General features: G+C 32.3%; 2 protein-coding genes across 2 annotated transcripts in view; both read left to right on the top strand.

The window, feature by feature from the left end:
- The first annotated feature begins 756 nt into the window (after positions 1 to 756).
- LOC134701825 (1,5-anhydro-D-fructose reductase-like) overlaps positions 757 to 23,185 on the top strand; it is a 102,890-nt gene continuing 80,461 nt past the window's right edge. The window contains exon 1 of the mRNA XM_063562943.1: positions 757 to 775. The gene's annotated coding sequence lies outside the window, so the exon portion shown is untranslated. The remainder of the gene's footprint in view (positions 776 to 23,185) is intronic.
- Positions 1,078 to 16,022, top strand: LOC134701824 (3-oxoacyl-[acyl-carrier-protein] synthase, mitochondrial-like). The gene is made up of 4 exons (XM_063562942.1): positions 1,078 to 1,481; positions 9,132 to 9,332; positions 11,353 to 11,510; positions 14,791 to 16,022. The coding sequence occupies exons 1-4, from the start codon at positions 1,274 to 1,276 to the stop codon at positions 15,583 to 15,585; spliced, it is 1,362 nt and encodes a 453-aa protein (XP_063419012.1). The 5' UTR covers positions 1,078 to 1,273; the 3' UTR covers positions 15,586 to 16,022.

The following is a 23,185-nucleotide window of genomic DNA, read 5'->3' as shown; positions in this document are numbered from 1 at the left end:
TACCAATTAAAAAGACAGTCGGTCAAGACTTTGCTATCTTATTCTAATGTTTTGCTTATTAATTTTATTAAATGTAATCTAGATATTTTTTATCTCGTTTTTTGCGATATTTTATCATAGATTCAGTTCGATTTATGTATTTCTATGTGAATTTGAGATTGAAGTTGAAATTTCGAATTCTTCGTTTATACACAAGATAGGCTTCCGGGCAAGATTTTTCCAATTTTGAGGAACCTATTCATATTTTTTTTTATTTCATATTGTTTGTAATTAATTATTGAATTGTCTTTCAGAATAGTTCTCAAGATTTTGACCGGGCTTTTTATTTTTTTGTGAATTTTAGTTCACAGTGGAAAATTTTTAACTATATCATTTATATACAAGGGTGACTTCCGGTCAACTTTTTACTCTTTTGACGTAATTTATTTATATTTTTCCTTATACCATATTATTTTTCATTAAATTGTCTTTCAGAATCAGGTTCTTGATTTTGACCGGGCTTTTTATTTTTGTGTGAATTTTAGTTCAAAGTTGAAAATTTGACTTCATCATTTCTATACAAGGGTGACTTCCGGTCAACTTTTTACCCTTCTTACGTAATGTATTTATATTTTTCTTTATATCATATTATTTGTCATTAAATTGTCTTTCAGAATCATGTTCTTGATTTTGACCGGGCTTTTTATTTTTGTGTGAATTAAAGTTCAAAGTTGAAAATTTGACTTCATCATTTCTATACAAGGGTGACTTCCGGTCAACTTTTTACCCTTCTTACGTAATGTATTCATATTTTTCTTTATATCATATTATTTATCATTAAATTGTCTTTAAGAATCAATTTACAGATTTTGACCGGGTTATATTCTTTTTCGTGAATTTAAGTTTTAATGTTCAAAAATGTGTTTCCAGAGTCACACTAAGAAAGACTTCCGGTCAACTTTTCGGTAAAAAAGCATATTCAAATTTATATTATTTTAATTTTATCTGATAGACTCTTATATCAGCTTTCAAAATCAGTTTTATTTATTAATTTAGCTTTAGCGGTTCCAGATATTAGTTATAATACACCCATTTTTCACTTCCGCGTTTTAGACCCTCCCGTTATAACCGTCGTTCCTTTCCCCGATCAAAATGTGAACCAACTTTGAACTTCGAAATCGCGAAGTCTACAAAAACATAGAAGAGACTCTCCAAAGATTTTTAAAACATAGAAATCACAATATATGGAAATAAGCCAGGACTTTCAAATGTATGAAGCTCGATACAAAAAATCATGACACTTTCTGTATCAAGAAAAACGTGTTGTCGTGTGTTTTTGAAGTGTACAGCACCCACTAAATCTGGATACCGTCACAGACATGGAATCCGACGTGTTGTCGTAACTGGTCGTGGAGTTGTATCTTGTCTTGGTGTTGGAGCTGACATTGTATGGCAAAGACTTTTGAAAGGTCGCTGTGGTATTACCTCTCTGGATGGGAAAGGTTTGTAAGTGTGTATCTACAGTACAAGTATCCTTCTGTTCCCTAAAATGAGGGGGTTGGAGGGGTCCTGATTGCAAAATCCTGAGGTCCTGATTTTAAAGAAATTTCAGTCACGACATCCTGACATTTGAAGAAAAAAAATCCGGTCCCTAAAGGATCAATCCCAAAATCCTGAGCTTAATAGCATCTGATCCCAATGTCCGGAAAAAGATCCTGCCACCTCCCCCTCTAAAATGATACACGGCCTACATGTATATGCAAGGGTGGCAACAAAAAGTAAAAACACAAAAATACCGAACTCCGAGGAAAATTCAAAAAGGAAAATCAAAAATCAAAAGGCAAAATCAAAAGTCCAAACACATCAAACGAATGGGTAACAACTGTCATATTCCTGACTTGGTACAGGCATTTTCTAATGTAGAAAATGGTGGATTGAACCTGGTTTTATAGCTAGCTAAACCTCTCACTTATATGACAGTCGCATCAAATTCCATTAAATTGTCAACGATGCATGAACAAAACAAACATACTCAAAGAGTAAAAATGTCAAAAATAGGGGTACAACAGTCAATATTGTGTTATCATCTTAATAACTCTACATAAACAACAAATGTAACAAAGAAGCACAAAAAGGCATACATTAATTTAACATTCTCATTTTGCTTTTCTTATACGGCTGAATTTATCTATGTAAAGTCTACCCATAATGATAGAAGGTTTCATTACTGGCAAATGACTGGTTTAAAAATGCGCGTTTGAAATTCGCACAGGTAGACATAAAAATAATTTTGTCGTATGACGGCATACATAAATGAAGACTTACGTAAAGTTGATATAACAAAAACAGACTTAACAGTAAAAGTAATAATAATAAATAAAATAATGGTGTGGTTCAAAGTATGACGGGATACATAAGAACAGTTTCACGTCAAATACGGCTGAATTTATCTATGTAAAGTCTACCCATAAATGATAGAAGGTTTTCATTACTGGTGTAAAATAGCGCGTTTGAAATTCGCACAGGTAGACATAAAAATAATTTTGTCGTATGTCGGCATACATAAATACAGACTCACGTAAAGTAGATATACCAAAAACCAGACTTAACAGTAAAAGTAATAATAATAAATAAAATAATGGTGTGGTTCAAAGTATGACGGGATACATAAGTACAGTTTCACGTCAAATGTATATCATGAAAAACAGACTAAACAGAAAAAGTAGTGTTATTGAATAAAATAGTTTTGTCATTCATAGTATTCAAGATCCTAAAGTTAAAGTAATATCAATCAATGAAATAATTTTGCCGTTCAAAGTATGTGGTTTTTCATAACCACTGAGTCACTTCAAATGATTATCTAAAAAAGACTTATAAAAGAATTCTATAATACGTAATTAAGATGATAACAAACGTCAGTACGCAAAATCTATCCTTCAAGACCATCTTGTATTATTTGTGAAGTTGATACAGAATATTTATCAACAAGTTCTTGGTATCTTCGGATGAACTTTTTTAGAAAAAGGACGAGACGTTCTTTGACATACCCCTGGTTCATCAACTTTCTGCTCAGACACTGGTGACGTTTTACAAAGTCTGAATAGGAGCTGCAAGCTCTTGAATACCTAATAAGTTGGGAAATGTATATTCCATATGCAGGTGAAGTTGGTATATTACTACTAAGGTGGGGGAAATTGATAATTTCAAAATTAAAATCGTCTCGTTTGTCATAGATTCTGGTACTGAGATGACTGTGTATGTCAAATTCGAGGTATAAGTCTAAAAATGAGGCGGAGGAAGCCGTGTCTGTGGTCTCTTTAATTTCTAGTTCTGGTGGGTATATTAATGGAATCCAATCAGAAAAGTTCGGATTGTTAATGGAAAGAACATCATCAATATATCTGAAAGTGAAATTAAATAACCTGGCTTCTTTGATCTTCTTGTTTTTTACAAGTGTCTGAAGGAACTCCGATTCATATGAAAATAAGAAGAGGTCAGCAAGGAGAGGCGCACAGTTCGTTCCCATAGGAATGCCGACAATTTGTTGAAAAAGTCTACCTCCAAATTCAACAAATATGTTGTCAATAAGAAACTCCAGCATACTGATCACTTGTTCCTCTGTGTAGTATGTTTTACCCTTTTGTTCCTTATTAACAAAATATGCCTTATGGTATCTCAAAGTGATAAATTTATAGCGTATGCTACCATTTTTATGATGAAAAGCATTGTGGATTATTTCTTTTAGACGGTTTTTCAATTTCACATGGGGAATGGTTGTATACAAGGTTGAAAAATCAAAAGTTTTAATAGAATTAATTTCAGAAAAAGACCGAGATTAAAAATTATCAAGAAGTTCTTTAGAGTTTTTCAGAATCCACATATGGTTAATACCACTACGAGAGTAAACAGTTTCACAGTATATCTGAAGACCCTCTTTAACTGCGGACAGAATTTTAGTCAGTCTAATGGACAATTCTTTAGTAGAACAAGCAGATGAGCCGGCAATGTACCGTTGTTTGTACATTCATTATGAATATCAGTAAACAAAATTGCCATATGAATGTATGACGTGAACAGCAATTAGACAATATAAAATTCAACTGATTTTGATCATGTTGACAAATTTTCATGTTATTTTTTTTCCAAAAATGATGGTAACAATAATAATTTGAGACCTCCAACAAATCATGATAAGGATACTTTGACAAATAACAGTACAATTATAACCAATTTGATGCTAACGGTATTTGAAAATGACTGTTTGGCGCCTGACAGTAAAGGGCATTACAAACCTCATGTGCAACTTTCCAGTTTTATGATTGAACTGCCTGGTTGACCTCAGGTCATTTTGGGGAAAAAGGCATCATATGACCTAATGAGGCGAAGACACCGGCTTTCTAACCTGTCTAAAGTCAAATCCTTTCAACTCCAATACATACAATCAATTTGTCCTAGGTAGTTTACATAGTAGATTCTTGGTCAATTTGTTTAATAGTTTCTAACTTATTCATGTTATTTTCACATACCTGCCAACTTTCACGATTTAGGCGTGTACTACACGATTTTGACCCTTTGTCACGATTGCACGATCGTGTTCCTGAAAAACCCTCTAAAACACGATTTGGTGAAAATCTACACGAAAAATATTGTTGTTCCCGATTTTGAACTGTGTCCAATGGAGGAAAATCGTGTTCAGCCAATGAAATTGTGTGTTTCTCAAAGAAAAGTTTTCTCTCAAGATTATTTTAACATGCTAGATATTGAACTTGTGTTGTATTCCTCTTTTTGTTGTAAAAACGTGAACATGGCAAATGATTTTCCATCTGCAAGGAGGTTCTTACACGGAATAAGAATAAAAGCATGGCTGATTGAAAAACTTCAATGATGCAGTATTACCATGAATATAATAAATAGTAGTTTATTCACTAATTTATTGACATTACATGAACACTTGCTGTAACATAATTTTATTTATGCATTCAATCATCATGATGATCATTTAAAGTATGATGTACTATTCATTATTTTTCACATGGACCCCCCACCCACATCAACATGAGGAATCCCTTATATGACGGACTACCCTTAGTCAAGGGGTCACTCTTGTGAAAAATAAATAGAAAAATGTAGATTTATTAACTTAAAAATGGGAAATTCTGACATTGTATTTGGAACAGCTTTTCTAAATGAAGAGTCATATTATTTTGAATAATAAAGAAGATATAAGGCCAAGGACATATCAAAATTCTTGGACAGGTGTTGACCATATAATACCAGATAGATCATAAGATGTATAGTTCTTTGGGAAAAGTTTCTTCAAATAATATGAATGTGTGCTCATTTGTACTTAAAAAGTGGTTTTTAATGTCCTAACATTGAGGGGGGATCCCTAGGTGTTGTTCCCAACCTGATAAAGGTCCTTCTTTGTGTATAATTTCAAATTGGAAAGGTCAACAACTATTTAGTATCGGCTTACACATGAAAATAATTCCTGGTCTTACAGCTACATGTTCATATTTTCTGCTGATATAATATTAAACTAGAATCATGCAAATAAACTTAAGAAAAAGGCATGTAAGCTCATCTTACAAATATGACACTTTTTCTAAACTACAAAACAGCACGCGCAAAATAGTCGTCAAAAGAATTGTAACCTTTGAAATTGTTGTCGCGCGCTAAAAACCCACATGGGCATTTTCAAAAGTTGGCAGGTATGTTTTCAACAAGTTTTTTCAATGACAGAAATTTCATATTTTCCCTAAGATTTATCATAATTAATGTCACAAAAGAGGATAAAACAATGTCTTATTGAATTAGATACTGTGACTGAATTATTTATAATTATAGATAACACACTGGTCTGAGACCACAATTAATTCGTAGTGCATTTCTTTTAGAACATAAATGAAAATTAAAAAAATCCCACCTGTGCTTTCTCAATGAAATTTTTACAGTGTGTTGTACTACTTTTGGGACAAATTATATCAAAATTATAGAAAACTTCATCGGCTCTAACTCAAAATATGGACAATTTTGTGTTTAGGGTGTCCAGACTCAATGAAATCTTTTGACAGCTTCCGAAGTGCTAATTTTTAACCTTTTTCAGCTGGACCAAATCACTACTTTCCTGTAAAATTCTGGACCCAAATTTTTTTACAGTGTAATTTCATCCCCCTTCTTACAATTTTAGGCATGATTAAACATGCAGAAATAAATTTGGAAGGGGTTTAAAAATTATTGGCAAGTAACCCACTGTTAACACTAGGGACTATATTCGTGAACAACGAAAATCAAGGGGACGACAATTGTGGTCTAGGACCTAATAGGATAGAAAGAGTTGTCAAATCTTAAACAAACTTGGTATGACCAAAGCTTCATAAATTATAACACTGCTTGCAAAGTTTCATAACAATAGGATATATATTATAGACAATATGTTAAATTCTATACTCATATTTGCGTGTTAAATTTTGACGTTTAAATTGAAAAATTTCAACTATCAACATTTTGGACTTTAAAAATTAAAACATTGCAAAAAATTACTTTTTGAATGACTTGATATATCATTTATGTACTGAAAGCATTAGAATACTCATTTGATTTATCAGACTGAGCATAATTTTTCAAAAGTCAAATTTTAAGCAGCCTGGGTCTAAAAATTGAGGTTTTTCAATGAAAGGGGGCCTTACATGAAGATGTAATATTTTCCAGCAATTTTAAATTTGTGAAGCTTTTTGGTTACAAATAATCCTTACATATGTATTGAATGTACTTTAAATGGAAGGAAAAGTTACAAATAACATTTCATATATATAATATTAGTTTAAAAGGGTCTTATGCCAAGTTGGACTGGAAAAAAACAAGGGTCAATATAGGCTGTGCCTTATATTTACATTAAAAAATGCATATTGAGGCTATAAGAAATAAAACATTGTGTCTTTTTTATCATTTCTTTACTCAAGTGACATGATGCAACTAATCTGAGCACAAAGAGGCTCTTTCGATTAACTTTTCTTGCAGACAGTATGGTCTGATACAAAGATTTTTGCCTTTTTAGTGAAAAACTTGAATGCAATTTCAGTCTCAACAGGCAATGACAGGCTTATATTTAAACCACTTGCTATCCTACAGAAGAAAAGAAAGATATTATGTGAAATGGAACAGGTACAATAGACATTTTGAAGTGCTTTTGATACAAATTTAGTGAGGTCTTTATTGTGGACTTTAAATTTTATGTACCAAGAACCCTACTTTTGACTTCATCCAAACAGGGTGTTAGACAAGGGTAATTTATACAACACATTTTGCACATATTGTCCTGAGATAATCTTAGTCAGGTTACTGTCATGAATGTACTCCCAACTGTATGACTTGAGCTTGAAACAACGACTATCTTGGAACTCTTCCATATGAAATTTCCAGTGATGGATTCATAATTTGCACACATAAAACATATATTAAATATTTTTATGATGAACATATCGAAAAGGAAATACAGCATCATTGCATCTTGAATCAGATTGCTTTGATTTCATTTATGTTGTCTATCCTGTCTATCATTCTATATGAATAAAGTAAATGTAAAAAAGATTAGGCACAATAAACATCAACCACACACTTACCCATGCCAGCACCATAACTTATGTATCCAACAACAAGAAAAGGAAGATTTATCATTGTTGACAGCTGTAACCCTCTTTTTATGATGGAATTCCATGTAGAGTAGCAGGTTTAATACCTATTTTTATTTCAAAGTATGATGGAATTCCATGTAGTGTAGCAGGTTTAATACCTATTTTTATTTCAGAGTATGATGGAATTTCATGTAGTGTAGCAGGTTTAATACCTATTTTTATTTCAGAGTATGATGGAATTCCATGTAGAGTAGCAGGTTTAATACCTATTTTTATTACAGAGTAAGATGGCATTCCATGTAGAGTAGCAGGTTTAATACCTATTTTTATTTCAGAGTAGATAGAATTCCATGTAGAGTAGCAGGTTTAATACCAATTTTTATTTCAGAGTATGATGGAATTCCATGTAGAGTAGCAGGTTTAATACCTTTTTTTATTTCAAGAGTATGATGGAATTCCATGTAGAGTAGCAGGTGTAATACCTATTTTTATTTCAGAGTATGATGGAATTCCATGTAGAGTAGCAGGTTTAATATCTATATTTATTTCAGAGTATGATGGAATTCCAAGTAGAGTAGCAGGTTTAATATATAAATTTATTTCAGAGTTTGATGGAATTCCATGTAGAGTAGTAGGTTTAATACCTATTTTTATTTCAGTGATGGAATTCAATGTAGAGGAGCAGGTTTAATACCTATTTTTATTTCAGAGTATGATGGAATTCCATGTAGTGTAGCAGGTTTAAAACCTATCTTTATTTCAGAGTATGATGGAATTCCATGTAGAGTAGCAGGTTTAAAACCTATTTTTATTTCGGATTATGATGGAATTCCATGTAGAGTAGCAGGTTTAATACCTATTTTTATTTCGGATTATGATGGAATTCCATGTAGAGTAGCAGGTTTAATACCAATTTTTATTTCAGAGTATGATGGAATTCCATGTAGAGTAGCAGGTTTAATACCTTTTTTACTTCAGAGTATGATGGAATTCCATGTAGAGTAGCAGGTTTAATACCTTTTTTATTTCAAGAGTATGATGGAATTCCATGTAGTGTAGCAGGTTTAATACCTATTTTTATTTCAGAGTATGATGGAATTCCATGTAGAGTAGCAGGTTTAATATCTATATTTATTTCAGAGTATGATGGAATTCCATGTAGAGTAGCAGGTTTAATATCTAAATTTATTTCAGAGTTTGATGGAATTCCATGTAGAGTAGCAGGTTTAATACCTATTTTTATTTCAGAGAATGATGGAATTCAATGTAGAGGAGCAGGTTTAATACCTATTTTTATTTCAGAGTATGATGGAATTCCATGTAGAGTAGCAGGTTTAATACCTATTTTAATTTCAGAGTATGATGGAATTCCATGCAGAGGAGCAGGTTTAATACCTTGTTTTATTTCAGAGTATGATGGAATTCCATGTAGAGTAGCAGGTTGAATACCTATTTTTATTTCAGAGAATGATGGAATTCAATGTAGAGGAGCAGGTTTAATACCTATTTTTATTTCAGAGTATGATGGAATTCCATGTAGAGTAGCAGGTTTAATACCAAGGGGAGATAAGTCAGGCCAGTTGAATATTGATAAGGTCATTGAACCATCCAAACAGAGGACAATGTCTGAAGGCAGTATGTATGTTCTGGTAGCCGCTGAAGAGGCTTTAAATGATGCAAGATGGAAACCAGTCACAGAAGAGGATAAGATTAGAACTGGTATAACGCTCAAGTAAAATAGTAATTTAATTTATCTGTTGTAAACTGATAGTTATCGTGACTTATGTATACACATGTGTTTATAGAAAACTTAATCCAAAGATTACAAATATTTAAAAAAAAAAATAATATTTTCAGAGTAAATAAAAAATAGATAGAGTTCAAAAAAGTGATTAAGCTGAAACATGCTAAACAACAAGTTTACGATTTAATTCATGAACATGTACATGTATATTATCGTATAGTGCTTTATTTTTCGCAGGTGTTAAATTGCATGATTTTCATTTAATAAGGTATAAGAAATATTTGAAGGTTATTATTTAGGCAGATTCAAAACTTTCATCGATACCTTTGCATGTGCAGTTTTAAATTGGCAGAATTTAATTTAGCTATTTTATTCTATCCTTGAAAATAAGTGAAAATGTACACCCCATGAAAATATAAACCCACTGTAAGGTATTGGTTATAATAAGAAGTTGAATGTCATTTAAATTCTTTGATTATTAAATTCATTTTCATGGTATAAAATACATGGAACTATATATTTGAGTATTATATTCATTTTCATGGTATAAAATACATGGAACTATATATTTGAGTATTATATTCATTTTCATGGTATAAAATACATGCAACTGTATATTTTCTATACATTCTAATTTTGTTTTGATGAAACGTTATTGGCAACATCATAACAACACTGATGACACTTATTGTAAGACGTCATAGCAGTGATTATGTAGGAATTATTTCATGTGGAAAGGATATATTGGTTTTTATTTGACGGGAAAACACCATATTTTTTTTGCAACCAATTTAATAATTAAGAGACACTGTATGACATGAAAATATGACAAGACAGATGTATTGGCACAACACTATAACTGGTATTAATTATATGTTGCTCTCCTCAAGGTCAAGTAATTAGTAAGCTCTTCTTAAGGTCGTGTCATTTCCTGGTCTTTTTATGTAGAAAACCACACACATCAATATAGAAATGTTATCAGGTAAATCATATGGCCTTAAACCCAATAGTTTCACTATTAATAATAAAAAAACACAAAAACACAGTTGAAACAATTCAAAATACGACATATTTTCTATCAAACTTTTGTTTTGGGAAAAGTTAAAATTGTTTACGTTTGTTAATCGAAATGAAAAGATATATATATACAATGATATACATGATACATAACAATAAAGACTTTGTGAAAATAACTTTTACAATTTTTTTTTTTATCTACAAAATGTATTAATCAGGTCAATTTCCAGTTAAAAGTCATTTATGGTTCAACAAAATAAATTGCTTAAAAATGGGCAATTAATTGCTTTACGCATTGCTTTTCACATTGCATTTATGTTGTTTATTAGTTTTTGGTAAGATTTTTTTTTTTTTTTATACATGACATTATCTTGTAGGAGTGCAGGGACTTGTACAATTTTTACCTGTCCCACATCAGTCAGTAGTTTCTGTTGCCAGATGCTTTTTTTTTTACTCAAATACTTTATCTTATTGCAACACAAACCGTTTTAAACTAATTGTCAGATATTAAAAGAGTTAAATCTCTATTGATTTTGAAGTGGCTATGCATGTCAGTTTAGGTGGAAATTACTAAAGATAGACAGATAATTGTGTAGAAGAGTGGACTTCTGATGCTGAAAAAAGTTTGTCTGAAAAAAAAATCCACAGCCCCCCTTAGAAAATCAAAATACTAAATTAGGGATTGCTAAAAAGGGAAGTGAAGATCATTTGTGATGTTGAGGTCCACGCCTCAAAAGTCAAAGTTACTAAAAATATTCCATAGTTAGTGCAGATACTCTGTTTCCAGATGCTAAATCAAATATTACATGTGTTTGACAATATTACTGTCTCACAACATAACAGAAATGAATCACACCTTACATGCCTTAGTAAATAGAAAAAACTATGCCATCAGGTTAATATAAGTTTCCTCCCTTAATACTGGGGCCATGAGGTATGTGAACTTACTAACGGTTCCTTAACTTTTTTTAATTTCAGGAGTAGCCATTGGTATGGGATTAGTAGGAATGAAAGAGATTTACCAGACTAAAGAGATGATGAACCAGAAAGGCTACAAAGGAGTTCATCCACATTTTTTACCCAAGATACTTGTCAACATGGCTGCTGGCAATGTCAGTGTCAAATTTGGACTGAAGGTTAGCATAATGAAAAATAACAGTATATATATTGTTGGGTTGATGTTTACACGAGTTGTATATACATAATGTACACAGCCATGTATCACCATCACTGCTGGTGATCCGATGGATAAATGTGTTGTTGAGTTGTCACTGTCTCAGATGTACTTATATATATATATATGAGTCTAAATTGAAACTACGTTCAAACCTATGATTGCATTGGATAAAAACCGCAATTTTTATATGTGTGCATGTAAAACAAATTTCGTTGTAGAAGGGTCTAAAAACAGCACAAACAACATTTTCCAAAAGACCAAAAAAGTGAGAAGTATATTTAAACAAAACGCATTTGACTAACAGGTCGAACAACTGATGTTCTTTAACCCTGCTGAATGCCATTGGCGATTGTCAAATAAAATTGATCACAAGATGTAAAAAAATGGATCTATATTTAAATTTAATATTAAACAGAAAACAATTGATATTCATGATATTAGTCATGTTAGTTATAAATAAAGTTGAATTCTTTGATTCACTGTTTTAAGTCATGCCCGCTAACAAATTGAAAATTGTACCTATACGACTTATTTTTAGTCCAGATTTTTAGTATTCATATTGTTATCTTAGAAAGTCTTACTGATTGAAATACTACAATAGGTAACAATTTGACAATTTAGTAGTGTCAACCCTGTGATTACGACCCATTTATATAGCATATTAATCCTATATACACCGTTTAGTGGTGCGCCTGTCAGATGCGGAACGTACAGATAAGGTAATAGGTAACAGGTGAATATACTATTGGTATCGGTATCAGACTCGACCTGGAATTTCTTAATTATTGGCAATACATGTATTAATTATGTGGAAAACAAAAGGGCCTGGAGTGATGTAATTTTTAATCTACACCTTTGTACTATATAAGTTATATATAAAGTTAAATTCTTTGATTTGTCTTTTGTACGTGATGACGGCTGACAAATTGCATCTTGTTATTTTAGTATTATAGATAGATGTTTCAAACATCTGGAGTGAAACAATATTGTGATAAGATGTTTTATGGCAGTCATACCACATCTTCTTTTTTCTATTAGTAAGTTTTCTCATAAACATTTTGTTTTTTTAAAGCATGTTTTTATGTCATCATACAAAAATACACTTCAATAATAGGATATTTTGATAGATGACTTCAATGAGTTGTTTTTATGCCCCTGTTGCAAATAAAGGGGGCATTTAAGTTTACCCTTGTCTGTCTGTATGTACGTCCCTAAATAATATATAATAAGTTTCCTTTCTCTAACTTAAGTTTGCCTCAACCAAATAATATGAAACTTATTTTCAATACTTATTACCATTAAATGCAGATCAAGTTCTAACTTGGGTCGGAAGTAACTGTTCACAAGTTATGTTCTCTTGGGTAGGATAATTTTAACTGTTCACAAAGTATGTTCTTTTACAAATGGAATAATTCCTGATACGCTGTTTCCCAACATTAACTGTCATTTGCCTCAACCTTATGTTATGAAACTTAATCCCTATTTCATATTTCCACTAACTGTAAACACAGATCAAGTTCAAGTTTGGGAGGTGTCATTTTTGTTGATCTAGAGTTATATCCCTTTATGAGTGGAAAAATTGTTGAATTTGCCATTTCCACTCTCTAACTTTCCTTTGCCTCAACCAAATTTTATAAAACATTTACTCAATGCTAATTGCCATGAAACATGGATCAAGTTAAATTTGAATGGTTTCATTCTCACAGTTCCCAAGTTATATCCCCTTATAAATGGAAAAAGTGATAAATTTGCTGTTTTCACCCTCAAACTTTACTCTGCCTCAATCAAATGTTATGAAAATTGATAACTATAATTGCTTATCTTCATTGAACACAGATCAAGTTTGAATTTGTGTAGCATAACTTTAACTGTTCTTAAGTTATTTCTTTTTATAAATGGACAAGTTTCTTAATTTGTTGTTTCAGAACTCTTAACTTTTATTACACAGTAAGCTACATGTATTACCAGATCTGTTCCAGGTCCAAAGAAGTAACACATCCTTGGAATCATGTTCAAAGGGAAAAAAACATATTTATGAATCATGATCTTTTTTTTATAAAAATATCACCTCTTGAAACAACATATCCTGGGAATCTTATTCTGAATGTTAAAATCTTTATTACATGATTACAGATAAAGGTTTAATAAAGAAAATTGAAAATAGTGATTGTTTATTGTCTGTAGTATGTAACTAAAACAAGTGTTGTTTATATTGGTTAAATAAAAAACTTGTTGTTTATTGTCTGTAGTACTGTGGATTCATTTATTTTCATGGGTATCAACTTTCATGGATGAACAATACTTACATGTTCATGGATATTTAATTTCATGGTTTTGCCAAAGTCTGCATACTAGCCTATGGAAAATTTGTTATTCGTTGAACATTTAATTTAGTGGTTAACCTGTACACACAAAATCCACGAAAATTTGGAATACAATGAAAATAATAGTGAATCCAAAGTATTCAATTAAGACAAGTGCTTTGATGTACATGAATACATATAGAATAATACATGGCAAAATCCGTATCATATGCCGTATCATCCGGAGATACCAATATCAGCCATAGAGCCCTTAGGCCCGAAAGATGATATAAACCAAGGGCGATACGGCATGTGATACAGATTTTGCCATGTTTTATACACTTTATCATATATTTCAACAGGAGAGTATATATATATGAACTGCTTTCTGATCCCTAGCACCTGAGTTTCCTTCATTTCTTCTTTTGTCTAGTTTTAAAAGCTTTAAAGGAACTGCTAGATTACTCATCTGAAGCTCGTTGGCTACCTTACAATTTGCGTGCTGCTCTTTTAAAAAAAAGAAATTTTGTTTTGTTTTATTTGTATGGTATTTGATTGAGTTCTTTTTGATAGTTCCATTTCTTGTGTCAGAAATATGAAAACTCAATGTTTGTGACATCACATTCCAAACAATGATGTCATTCAATAAACTGTGTCACGCATGAATGATCGTTCATTTAGGACCCAATTTGATGAAGAAAAATAAAATTCTGAAGAAGCTTGCATAAATTAAAACAGAGTTAATGTTAAAATGATAAAAAAAATAAATAGAAGTGGTTTGATAAACAACATGATAAAGGGTGCGCATCAAAGTTGTGCGATATGGGTTAAACAGCAGGCTATTTATCAAATATTCAAAACTACTATAATATACTAAGTATATATAATACTAAATATATGATAAATACATAAACATATATCATTAATATTTTACAGGGACCAAACCATGCAGTATCAACAGCCTGTACCACAGGATTACATTCCATTGGTGATGCTTGTAGATTTATACAGCACGGAGATGCAGATGTGATGATAGCTGGTGGAACTGAAGAAAGTCCTAATCCACTATCTGTTGCAGGCTTCTCCAAGATGAGAGCACTAAGTACAAGATATAATGACAATCCTAAACAGGCATCCAGGCCATTTGACAGGAAACGTGATGGTTTTATTATGTCTGAAGGAGCAGCTGTGCTAGTTTTAGAAGAACTATCTCATGCTTTAAATAGAGGAGCTACAATATATGCAGAAATTTTAGGATACGGTTTATCAGGGGATGGACATCACATAACTGCACCTAGTGAAGATGGCAATGGGGCTTATAGATGTATGAATTCAGCATTAAATGATGCTCAAGTAGAAAGTAGTCAGATTGAATATGTTAATGCACATGCTACCTCAACACCTTTAGGGGATATGGCTGAGAGTAAGGCAATAATGAAATGTTTAGGGGGAAACTCAAATTTAAGAGTTTCCTCTACAAAAGGTGCCACAGGACATTTACTAGGTGCTGCCGGTAGTATAGAATCTTTGTTTACTGTGATGTCTTGTTACTCAGGGAAGATTCCAGCTACGTTGAATTTACATGAACCTGATACAGGCGTAGATTTAAATTATATTGCTAATGACTCAGTGGATTGGACATCACAATCATCTAAACGTATTGCATTAACTAACTCTTTTGGATTCGGAGGAACAAATGGATGTCTATGTATATCATCTTTTATTCAATGAAATAGAATGCTTTTTGATATACAATGTTATTCAAGTTATACAAGTTTATAAGTAGGTTGGGAAATTTAAAACAGTAGTTAAGGCAAATGTAATGAGAGACATATCAAATTCAATTTTGCAAAATTCTAGCTTTGATTTGGAGAATTCTTAGAATCATGCCTTCTTGATACATTCATAAATTTAATTTCAAAATAACAGATGCTACCATCTTAGTGGGTCACCATTTTATGGAGGGGGAGCCGCTAGGATAAAATTTAAGAAAAAGGGCAGGACAGGAGTTTTGAGTATACAAAAAGGTATCTCTGATCTATCATTTTACAGGAGTTATGAGCCTTTGATAGTTATCTTACAAGGCTTTTAATTTGCTACACCAGAAGGGAATTTCATCTTCATCAGACTTATCAGTGATGCTCAGATCAAAATAGTAAGAAAGCAACAGGAAGAGCATTGGAATATAAATTCTATGGAAAATTGCATTTGTGAGCACTCTTTATTTTCAACACTTTTTTTTTAAATGTGTATCAAAGGTATTTAAGAAAAGGTTATTGATCTGCAAAAATAAATAGTTTTAACAACAGTTTTGTCCGTCAATCATATTAAAATAAGTAATCATCACTTGCTCCTAGATAAAAAAAATTGGGGTTATGGTCCCTAAGGTGTAGGAATAAGGGACCCAAAGGAGCCCAAAACAAGCATTTATCTAGTGTCAGTACAAAGAGTTGTGTATAAGTATTTCAATTGTTCTAAAATTGTACCACAATGTTTAATACCATAAGAAGAAGGTTGGGATATATTGTGTGGCTTATGGGACAAACAGTCTAGCAATGAAGGGCCAAAAACAAGCATTTTTGTAATTTAAGACAATAAACTGGAGTGAACTTTCTTTGTCCAGAATGGTTGTTGATCACCTAAAACCAATGTTTTGTGAAATCTTCTATGACAATTGGAGTTATCTTTCTTTGTCCAGAATAGTAGTTTAATCAGCTTAAATCAATACTATATACAATATATAATGTAGTTTCCACTTTACTACCAACTGATAAATTAAAGCAGTCTGTCCCATTCAGTGATTACAAGCACTTTGATTACCATTCTAGGGTTATGCCCCTTTGCAAATGGAAAAATTGAAGATTTTATTAGTTTCTGTTCTCTTAACATAAGTTTGTCTCAACCAGGGTTTCCGCTGGCAATTTGCGAAAAAATAATAATTGTGGCGATTAAAATTCGTCATTGGCGAAAGAATTTGGCGAAAGAAATATATATAACGATTTATTTTCAGCCATCTTGTTTGTTTACTTTTTTCGGGTTTCTCTGACTTTACCTATCAGACAATACTCGGAATTCACCTTGAACTCGTTAAGATTTTGACAGAAAATCAATAATCAGCTGATTGCATTTATAGCTATCGACATCAAAGGACTAATTAATAAAGGTGTTGATTGTATGATATGGTAAAATGGCTTCTGTCACATGTCTCAAAAGGGATTCATTTACCGCTTTGCGACGCACGTGTTTGAAGCAAAATTTACGCTTCCTCTCCTTCTTTTGAAAAGAAAATTATTGTTATGACGAAAAATGTTCAAAAGCTAGAAAGGTCTCTGATTTTAAACTTTATCATTTAACTTTAATATAGATCATTGATTTGAGTGGGTACTTCAAAGTCGTTTCAGTAACACAGGTGTTTCAAGCATATAGTTTTACTTATTTACGATGGTCTAGAAAAGAAAACTGTCGTTGTGAAGAAATCTATTTAAAAGGTTGGCATGAGAGTAACCTTCAATGTAATGACTACACCTTACATGAGGGATCAATTCCAAGTAATAAGATTCTTCGTTTTGTTGTAAAAAAACTCTTCTTATTTAGGGGGGGGTGCTGGAAAAAAAGAAAATTTTAAAGGAAAAATATATTTGGCGGAAAAAAAAATAAAGTGGCGAAAAATATATTGTTTTGGCGAAAGAGGTGGCGAAAAAAATAATTGACCCAGGGGAAACCCTGGTCTCAACTTAATTTAATGAAATGTGTATATAATACTATTACCTCTAAACTCAGCTTAAGTTTATTTTTTGACAGCTTTACTTTTACAGGTCCTGAGTTATGTCCCTTTTTAATGTTATATGCTGGTGGCATCATCGGCGTCCCTTTGGACACATTCCCTATTATTTTTTTTTATATATTACTATTAATCAATATTTATTTTAACCATGACTGTATGACATTTTATATTTTTTATGTTTTATGATGTCTTGAAAAGAGTAGTTATTGTTACAAACTCCATTAGAAAATTGAATTGAGATCATTTTTGGAATAAGGGAAAGGTTATGTAAAAATGGTGGGGGGGGGGGGGGGGTAAATTTTTCTCAGGGATTTATATTCAACAGCAAAGTGAATTGCTCAAAAGCAAAAAAAAAAATTTAAGTTCATTAGAACACATTCATTTTGTGTCAGATACCTATGCTGTGTCAACTATTTAAATAAATCACAATCCAAATTCAGAGCTGTATCCAGCTTGAATGTTGTGTCCATACTAGCCCAACCATTTAGGGTTCGACCTCTGCAATCGTACAAAGATGCGCCCTGTGGAGCATCTGGTTAAAATATACAAAGATGCAACAGGAATTTGTGAAATTATAGACAACCATAACTTAAAAACCAACAAAAGTAAACAGTTTTAAGGGGAATAAAACGTATATATGATAGACCAGATTTTTACTCTTAATATGCATGTTTACTATCAACAAGAAACTCGACTATAGCTTCACTCTATAATCTAGATTCACGTTGATAGTTAACATCACAGGCACTTGTCTCAAAAAAAATTTCCTATATACCTTAATATAACATTAAGGTATATAGGGGGAAAAAAAATTGAGACAAGTGCCTGTGGTTAACATGCATATTTAGAATAAAAATATGCGGTCCTACTAAAAAGCGCCCGGGAAAAGAAAAAGCGCCCGGGGAAGGAAAATTAGCGCCCGGGAGAATAAAATAATAATATTTTATAACAATAAAAAGTTTTCAAGTTCCTAAAAAAAAATCGTTGCTTGTTTTGTCCTTAATATAAATGGGGATATGTACGATGCTACATCGAAAGTGTTGTTTATATCTTTTATAAAACTAAAACTTTGACTGTTTTAATGTCTATGCTTATCAGGAATTTAATGCTTAGTTTTTGAATTAAACCAAACTCCTGCTTTTTACCCCTTCCCTTAACTACTGTACATGTATAGTACTGCTTTATTTGCTGATTTATCATGTGTTACTTTTTTAATTTTGATTAGATAAATATTTATCTGTGAAATTTAATTTTTTTTTTTACATTTTTCATTTAAATATTATTTTTGAAAAACATGTCTTTTGAATTTTACATTTTATAAATCTTCCGCATAAACTGTGATCTATTATTATCTGTCTTTCGAAACAGTATTCATATATTATTGTTAAAATTGAAACATTCATACATGTACTTGTTTTGTGCTTTATTATAAATGTCTATTATTTGAATTTGCAAATTACTTTGAATTACTTTACTATAAAATTAAAAAAAAAAAAATCAATGAACATAACTTATTTCATCGACACAAAGTTGTCTCATGCCAATATAATATCTATATATTTTCCCCGGGCGCATTTTCTTTTCCCCCGGGCGCTTTTTCTTCACCCGTGCGCTCCCGGGCGCATTTTAGTAGGACCCAAAATATGGTATAAATATACAATGTATTTAATAAATGGTACAAATAAGTGATATGATAAATATTGTATAATATAAGAATTGTGATAATAAGGGAGGGGGGACTCATAACAGGATTCTGTTCTCAAGCATCAGTGGCGGATCCGGTGGGTGGGGGTGGGGGTGGGGGCGTAGAGGGCGTACTTGGATTTAAAAAAAATAAAATTTGTAAAATGATTTATCAGACTAGACGGCGTGAACTTTGTCATTTCCCGTGTATTTATTTTATGTGACAATACTTTACTTATAAAGATATTTTTCGCTGGTACATACTAACTGAAAGCAGAGACATATATACATGTGTATATATGTCTCTGCTGAAAGTCATGTGGTGGAGTTGACCAGTGCGTCGAAAAAACGTCACTCAGTCATTTTGAAATTTAAATTACTTTCACAAAATGCTTAGGCTGAACATGACAATCTCAACACCTCCAAGGCGACACAGGATTGAGACAGTGCAAGAATGTATTGACTTCTATTTCATTAGTCCACCAAACAGTCATACTCTATATTAGTACACTCTCAGGCATGAAAAAAAGTTCCTCAGCAATATTGTTTACCTACGAAAACATGTTCAACTCGTTAGGCCCCATGATCGGCATCCTATTTTAAAATAACAGCTGAATGATGATCCCCAGTTAGTAAAAGCTGTAGATAGATTTAAAGTATAATACCGCAGTCCCACTATGCCACGATCGCACCACGATCTGTGAATACAATGCAAATTAAGATGATCGTAGTACGATTGTGTAGATCGCAGTAAGGTCGTAGCACGGTCGTTGTGAGGTCTTCAAGATCGTGATGAGCGTGGACAACTATGAACATGTTCAAAACAATCACGGTGGTGCGGTCGACTCGTGGCGAAATCGGGTCGTAGTAGAAGCGTAGTGAGAGCGCACTAAGGTCGTAGCAAGATCGCAAAGGTTGCTGTACCATCGTAGCGAGAGCGTGGCGAAAGCGTGATCATATTTTCGGAGAGACTAGGCTACGATCTCACAGCGACGTTATTACGACATCACTACGACCATGATGGGATCACGTTCTCACAGCGATCCATCTACGCTTCCACTACGACTATACCACGTTTACACCACGCTGTTCAAGACCATAATACGATTCTAGCACGCCCTTGTCGTCCTCATCACGCTCTTCTTACGACCTGACTACGTACGTTTGTACTACGACCACCATTCTTATTGTCATTTTCACATAGAAGAGATTTAATATATTTTTAAAATATATTAAATCTCTTCTGGTTTTGTTTGTCTATCCCTTTATAGCTTGCTGTTCAGTTTGAGCCAAGGCTCTGTGTTGAAGGCCGTACCTTGGCCTATAATGGTCTACTTTTATAAGTTGTTAGCTGGATGGAGAGTTGTCTCATTGGCACTCATACCACGTCTTCCTATATATATTGACACATCTGTGTCATCTCAGCTATCGTTCACTAAAATATCGTCATTTGATCTTTATGGATCAGCAATAGGTTGTAATTTATGTTAGATTGGTCAGTCCGAGATCTCTGTTTGATTAGTATTCGTTACTATAAGAGCTCCCTCTGCCTCTACATTAACCCCTATGGCAAGCCAAAGTGGACAAAAAGAGCTATTTTCTAATATTAAAAAATCATTTTCTAATATTAAAAAATCATTTTCTAATATTAGAAAATCATTTTCTAATATTAGAAAATCATTTTTTAATATAAGAAAATCATTTTCTAATATTAAAAAATAAGGTACTTTTTAATATTAGAAATATTTTTTAATATTAAAAAATCATTTCTTAATATTAGAAAATCATTTTTTAATATTAGAAAATCCTTTTTTAATATTAGAAAATCATTTTTTAATATTAGAAAACCATTTTTTAATATTAGAAAATGATTTTCTAATATTAAAAAGTACCTTATTTTTTAATATTAGAAAATGATTTTCTAATATTAAAAAATGATTTTCTAATATTAGAAAATGATTTTCTAATATTAGAAAATGATTTTTTAATATTAGAAAATGATTTTTTAATATTAGAAAATGATTTATTAATATTAGAAAATGAATTTCTAATATAAGAAATTACTTATGAATTTCTAATATTAAAAAATGATTTTCTTATATTAGAAAATGATTTTCTAATATTAAAAAATGAATTTCTAATATTAAAAAATGAATTTCTAATATTAAAAAATCATTTATTAATATAAGAAAATGAATTTCTAATATAAGAAATTACTTTTGATTTTCTAATATTAGAAAATGAATTTCTAATATTAAAAAATGATCACGACCGCGTGTTCTCGTAGATTTTGGTGGCATTACTGATCTCCGAGAAATCTACGTATTAATCATAAGTAGTAGGAATGGAACTGTTTTTATATGGAACACGATGGTGACGTTATTGCTGAGAACGTAGTAAGATCGCGATATGAACGTAGTATAGTCGTATGGGGTTCATGACGCGTCAATGGCGACGTCATCTATTATTGTTGTTTTGTTTCATTGTTTATTTTTCAACAAAACGCCGCAGAAAAAGTCCAGCGTCCGATAAATTCGTTATACGGTTAACTACTGACCCCCTACGGATCCATAGAGGGTGAATAAAATTCATAGGGGACTCGGCCTCCGGCCTCACCCCCTATGGATTTTACTAACCCTCTATGGATCCGTATGGGGTCAGTAGCGAACCATAAAACTTATAATATCGGACTTATATTATAGTTCTATATAACATATAACTTATATTATCGGTTAACTACTTACCCCCTACGGATCCATAGAGGGTGAATAAAATTCATAGGGGACTCGGCCTCCGGCCTCACCCCCTATGGATTTTACTAACCCTCTATGTATCCGTATGGGGTCAGTATAGCGAACCATATAACTTATAGTGTTGCAATCTGATTACTCGTGGTATGGTCGTAGTGACGACGTGATGAGCGTAGTAAGATCTTGATAAGCGTACTGAGGTCGCAGAATAAGCGCGGTGAGAACGTGGTATAATCGTAGCGGGATCGTTGTAGAAGAGTAATGAGGACGTAGTTGCATCGTAAGAGCAACGAAAATTTACATCTTCGCGCCGCTCATACATGTACCATGACCTCACCACGATCTGAATTTATGTTAGATCGTGGTGCGATCGTGGTCTAGTGGGACTGGGGCATAAGGTACGAACCATTTGATTTGAGGAGACAGTCTTGAGATATCAAACATTTTGGCCGTATCTGGATTGAAAACAATAATCTTGTCCATTTTTTTGCTATTAGAAACGAATATCCAACAGAATTATTATAAAAACGGGCGTATTTTCTTTTTTGGCCGGGGTTTGCATGTCTGCCGACCGGAATGTCTGTTTCGCCAAACTGACTACTAGTATATTGAATACTTTTTTCAAGACCAGACTGCAACCTGTCTGCTGGAAGTAGCCTTTATGTCTATATTTTTCGACCGTCATTCATATATTCGTTGTCCGATGATTTCAGACTCATTCGTAGCTTTTGATTGGTTTGGAATCCCTCACATCCCTTAATTTTGTTGGGTGAAACATATCAACCAAATATTTGGATAAATATTGCTTGTTTGTCTTTTTTTTTTTTGGTAATGTGTTTATTGGCAAAGAACTTCATATATAATATAAAAAATATAGTAAATAAGTTCATAGTTCATCAGCAAAATCGAGCCTGACAAGTATATAAAGTTGATATTTTGAATCCTTCTATAAACGTATAATAATATTATTAATAATTTTAAAAAAGAATAGAAAATCTAAATCTTAGGTAGCATGGATTGGGTAGATATTTTTATTACGTGAGAGTTAGCTTACAAAATCATTCTATTAGTTGGAGCCAGGGGTTCCAGCCGAGGTGTACGCTCTTTGCAGTGG

The sequence above is a fragment of the Mytilus trossulus genome, unplaced genomic scaffold, assembly GCF_036588685.1.
Source record: "Mytilus trossulus isolate FHL-02 unplaced genomic scaffold, PNRI_Mtr1.1.1.hap1 h1tg000343l___fragment_1__unscaffolded, whole genome shotgun sequence".
In the NCBI taxonomy this organism is placed as follows: Eukaryota; Metazoa; Mollusca; class Bivalvia; order Mytilida; family Mytilidae; genus Mytilus; species Mytilus trossulus.
Note: the sequence above shows the minus strand (reverse complement) of the source record. Positions and strands in the feature narration are given on the sequence as shown.

What these genes read in the sequence shown, in the direction of transcription:
- LOC134701824 (XM_063562942.1), top strand. Translation starts at nt 1,274, where the DNA reads ATGACACTTTCTGTATCAAGAAAAACGTGTTGTCGTGTGTTTTTGAAG. An exon ending in AGAGGATAAGATTAGAACTG is followed by an intron (nt 9,333 to 11,352) that starts GTATAACGCTCA and finishes TTTTAATTTCAG; the next exon opens with GAGTAGCCATTGGTATGGGA. An exon ending in GTGTCAAATTTGGACTGAAG is followed by an intron (nt 11,511 to 14,790) that starts GTTAGCATAATG and finishes AATATTTTACAG; the next exon opens with GGACCAAACCATGCAGTATC.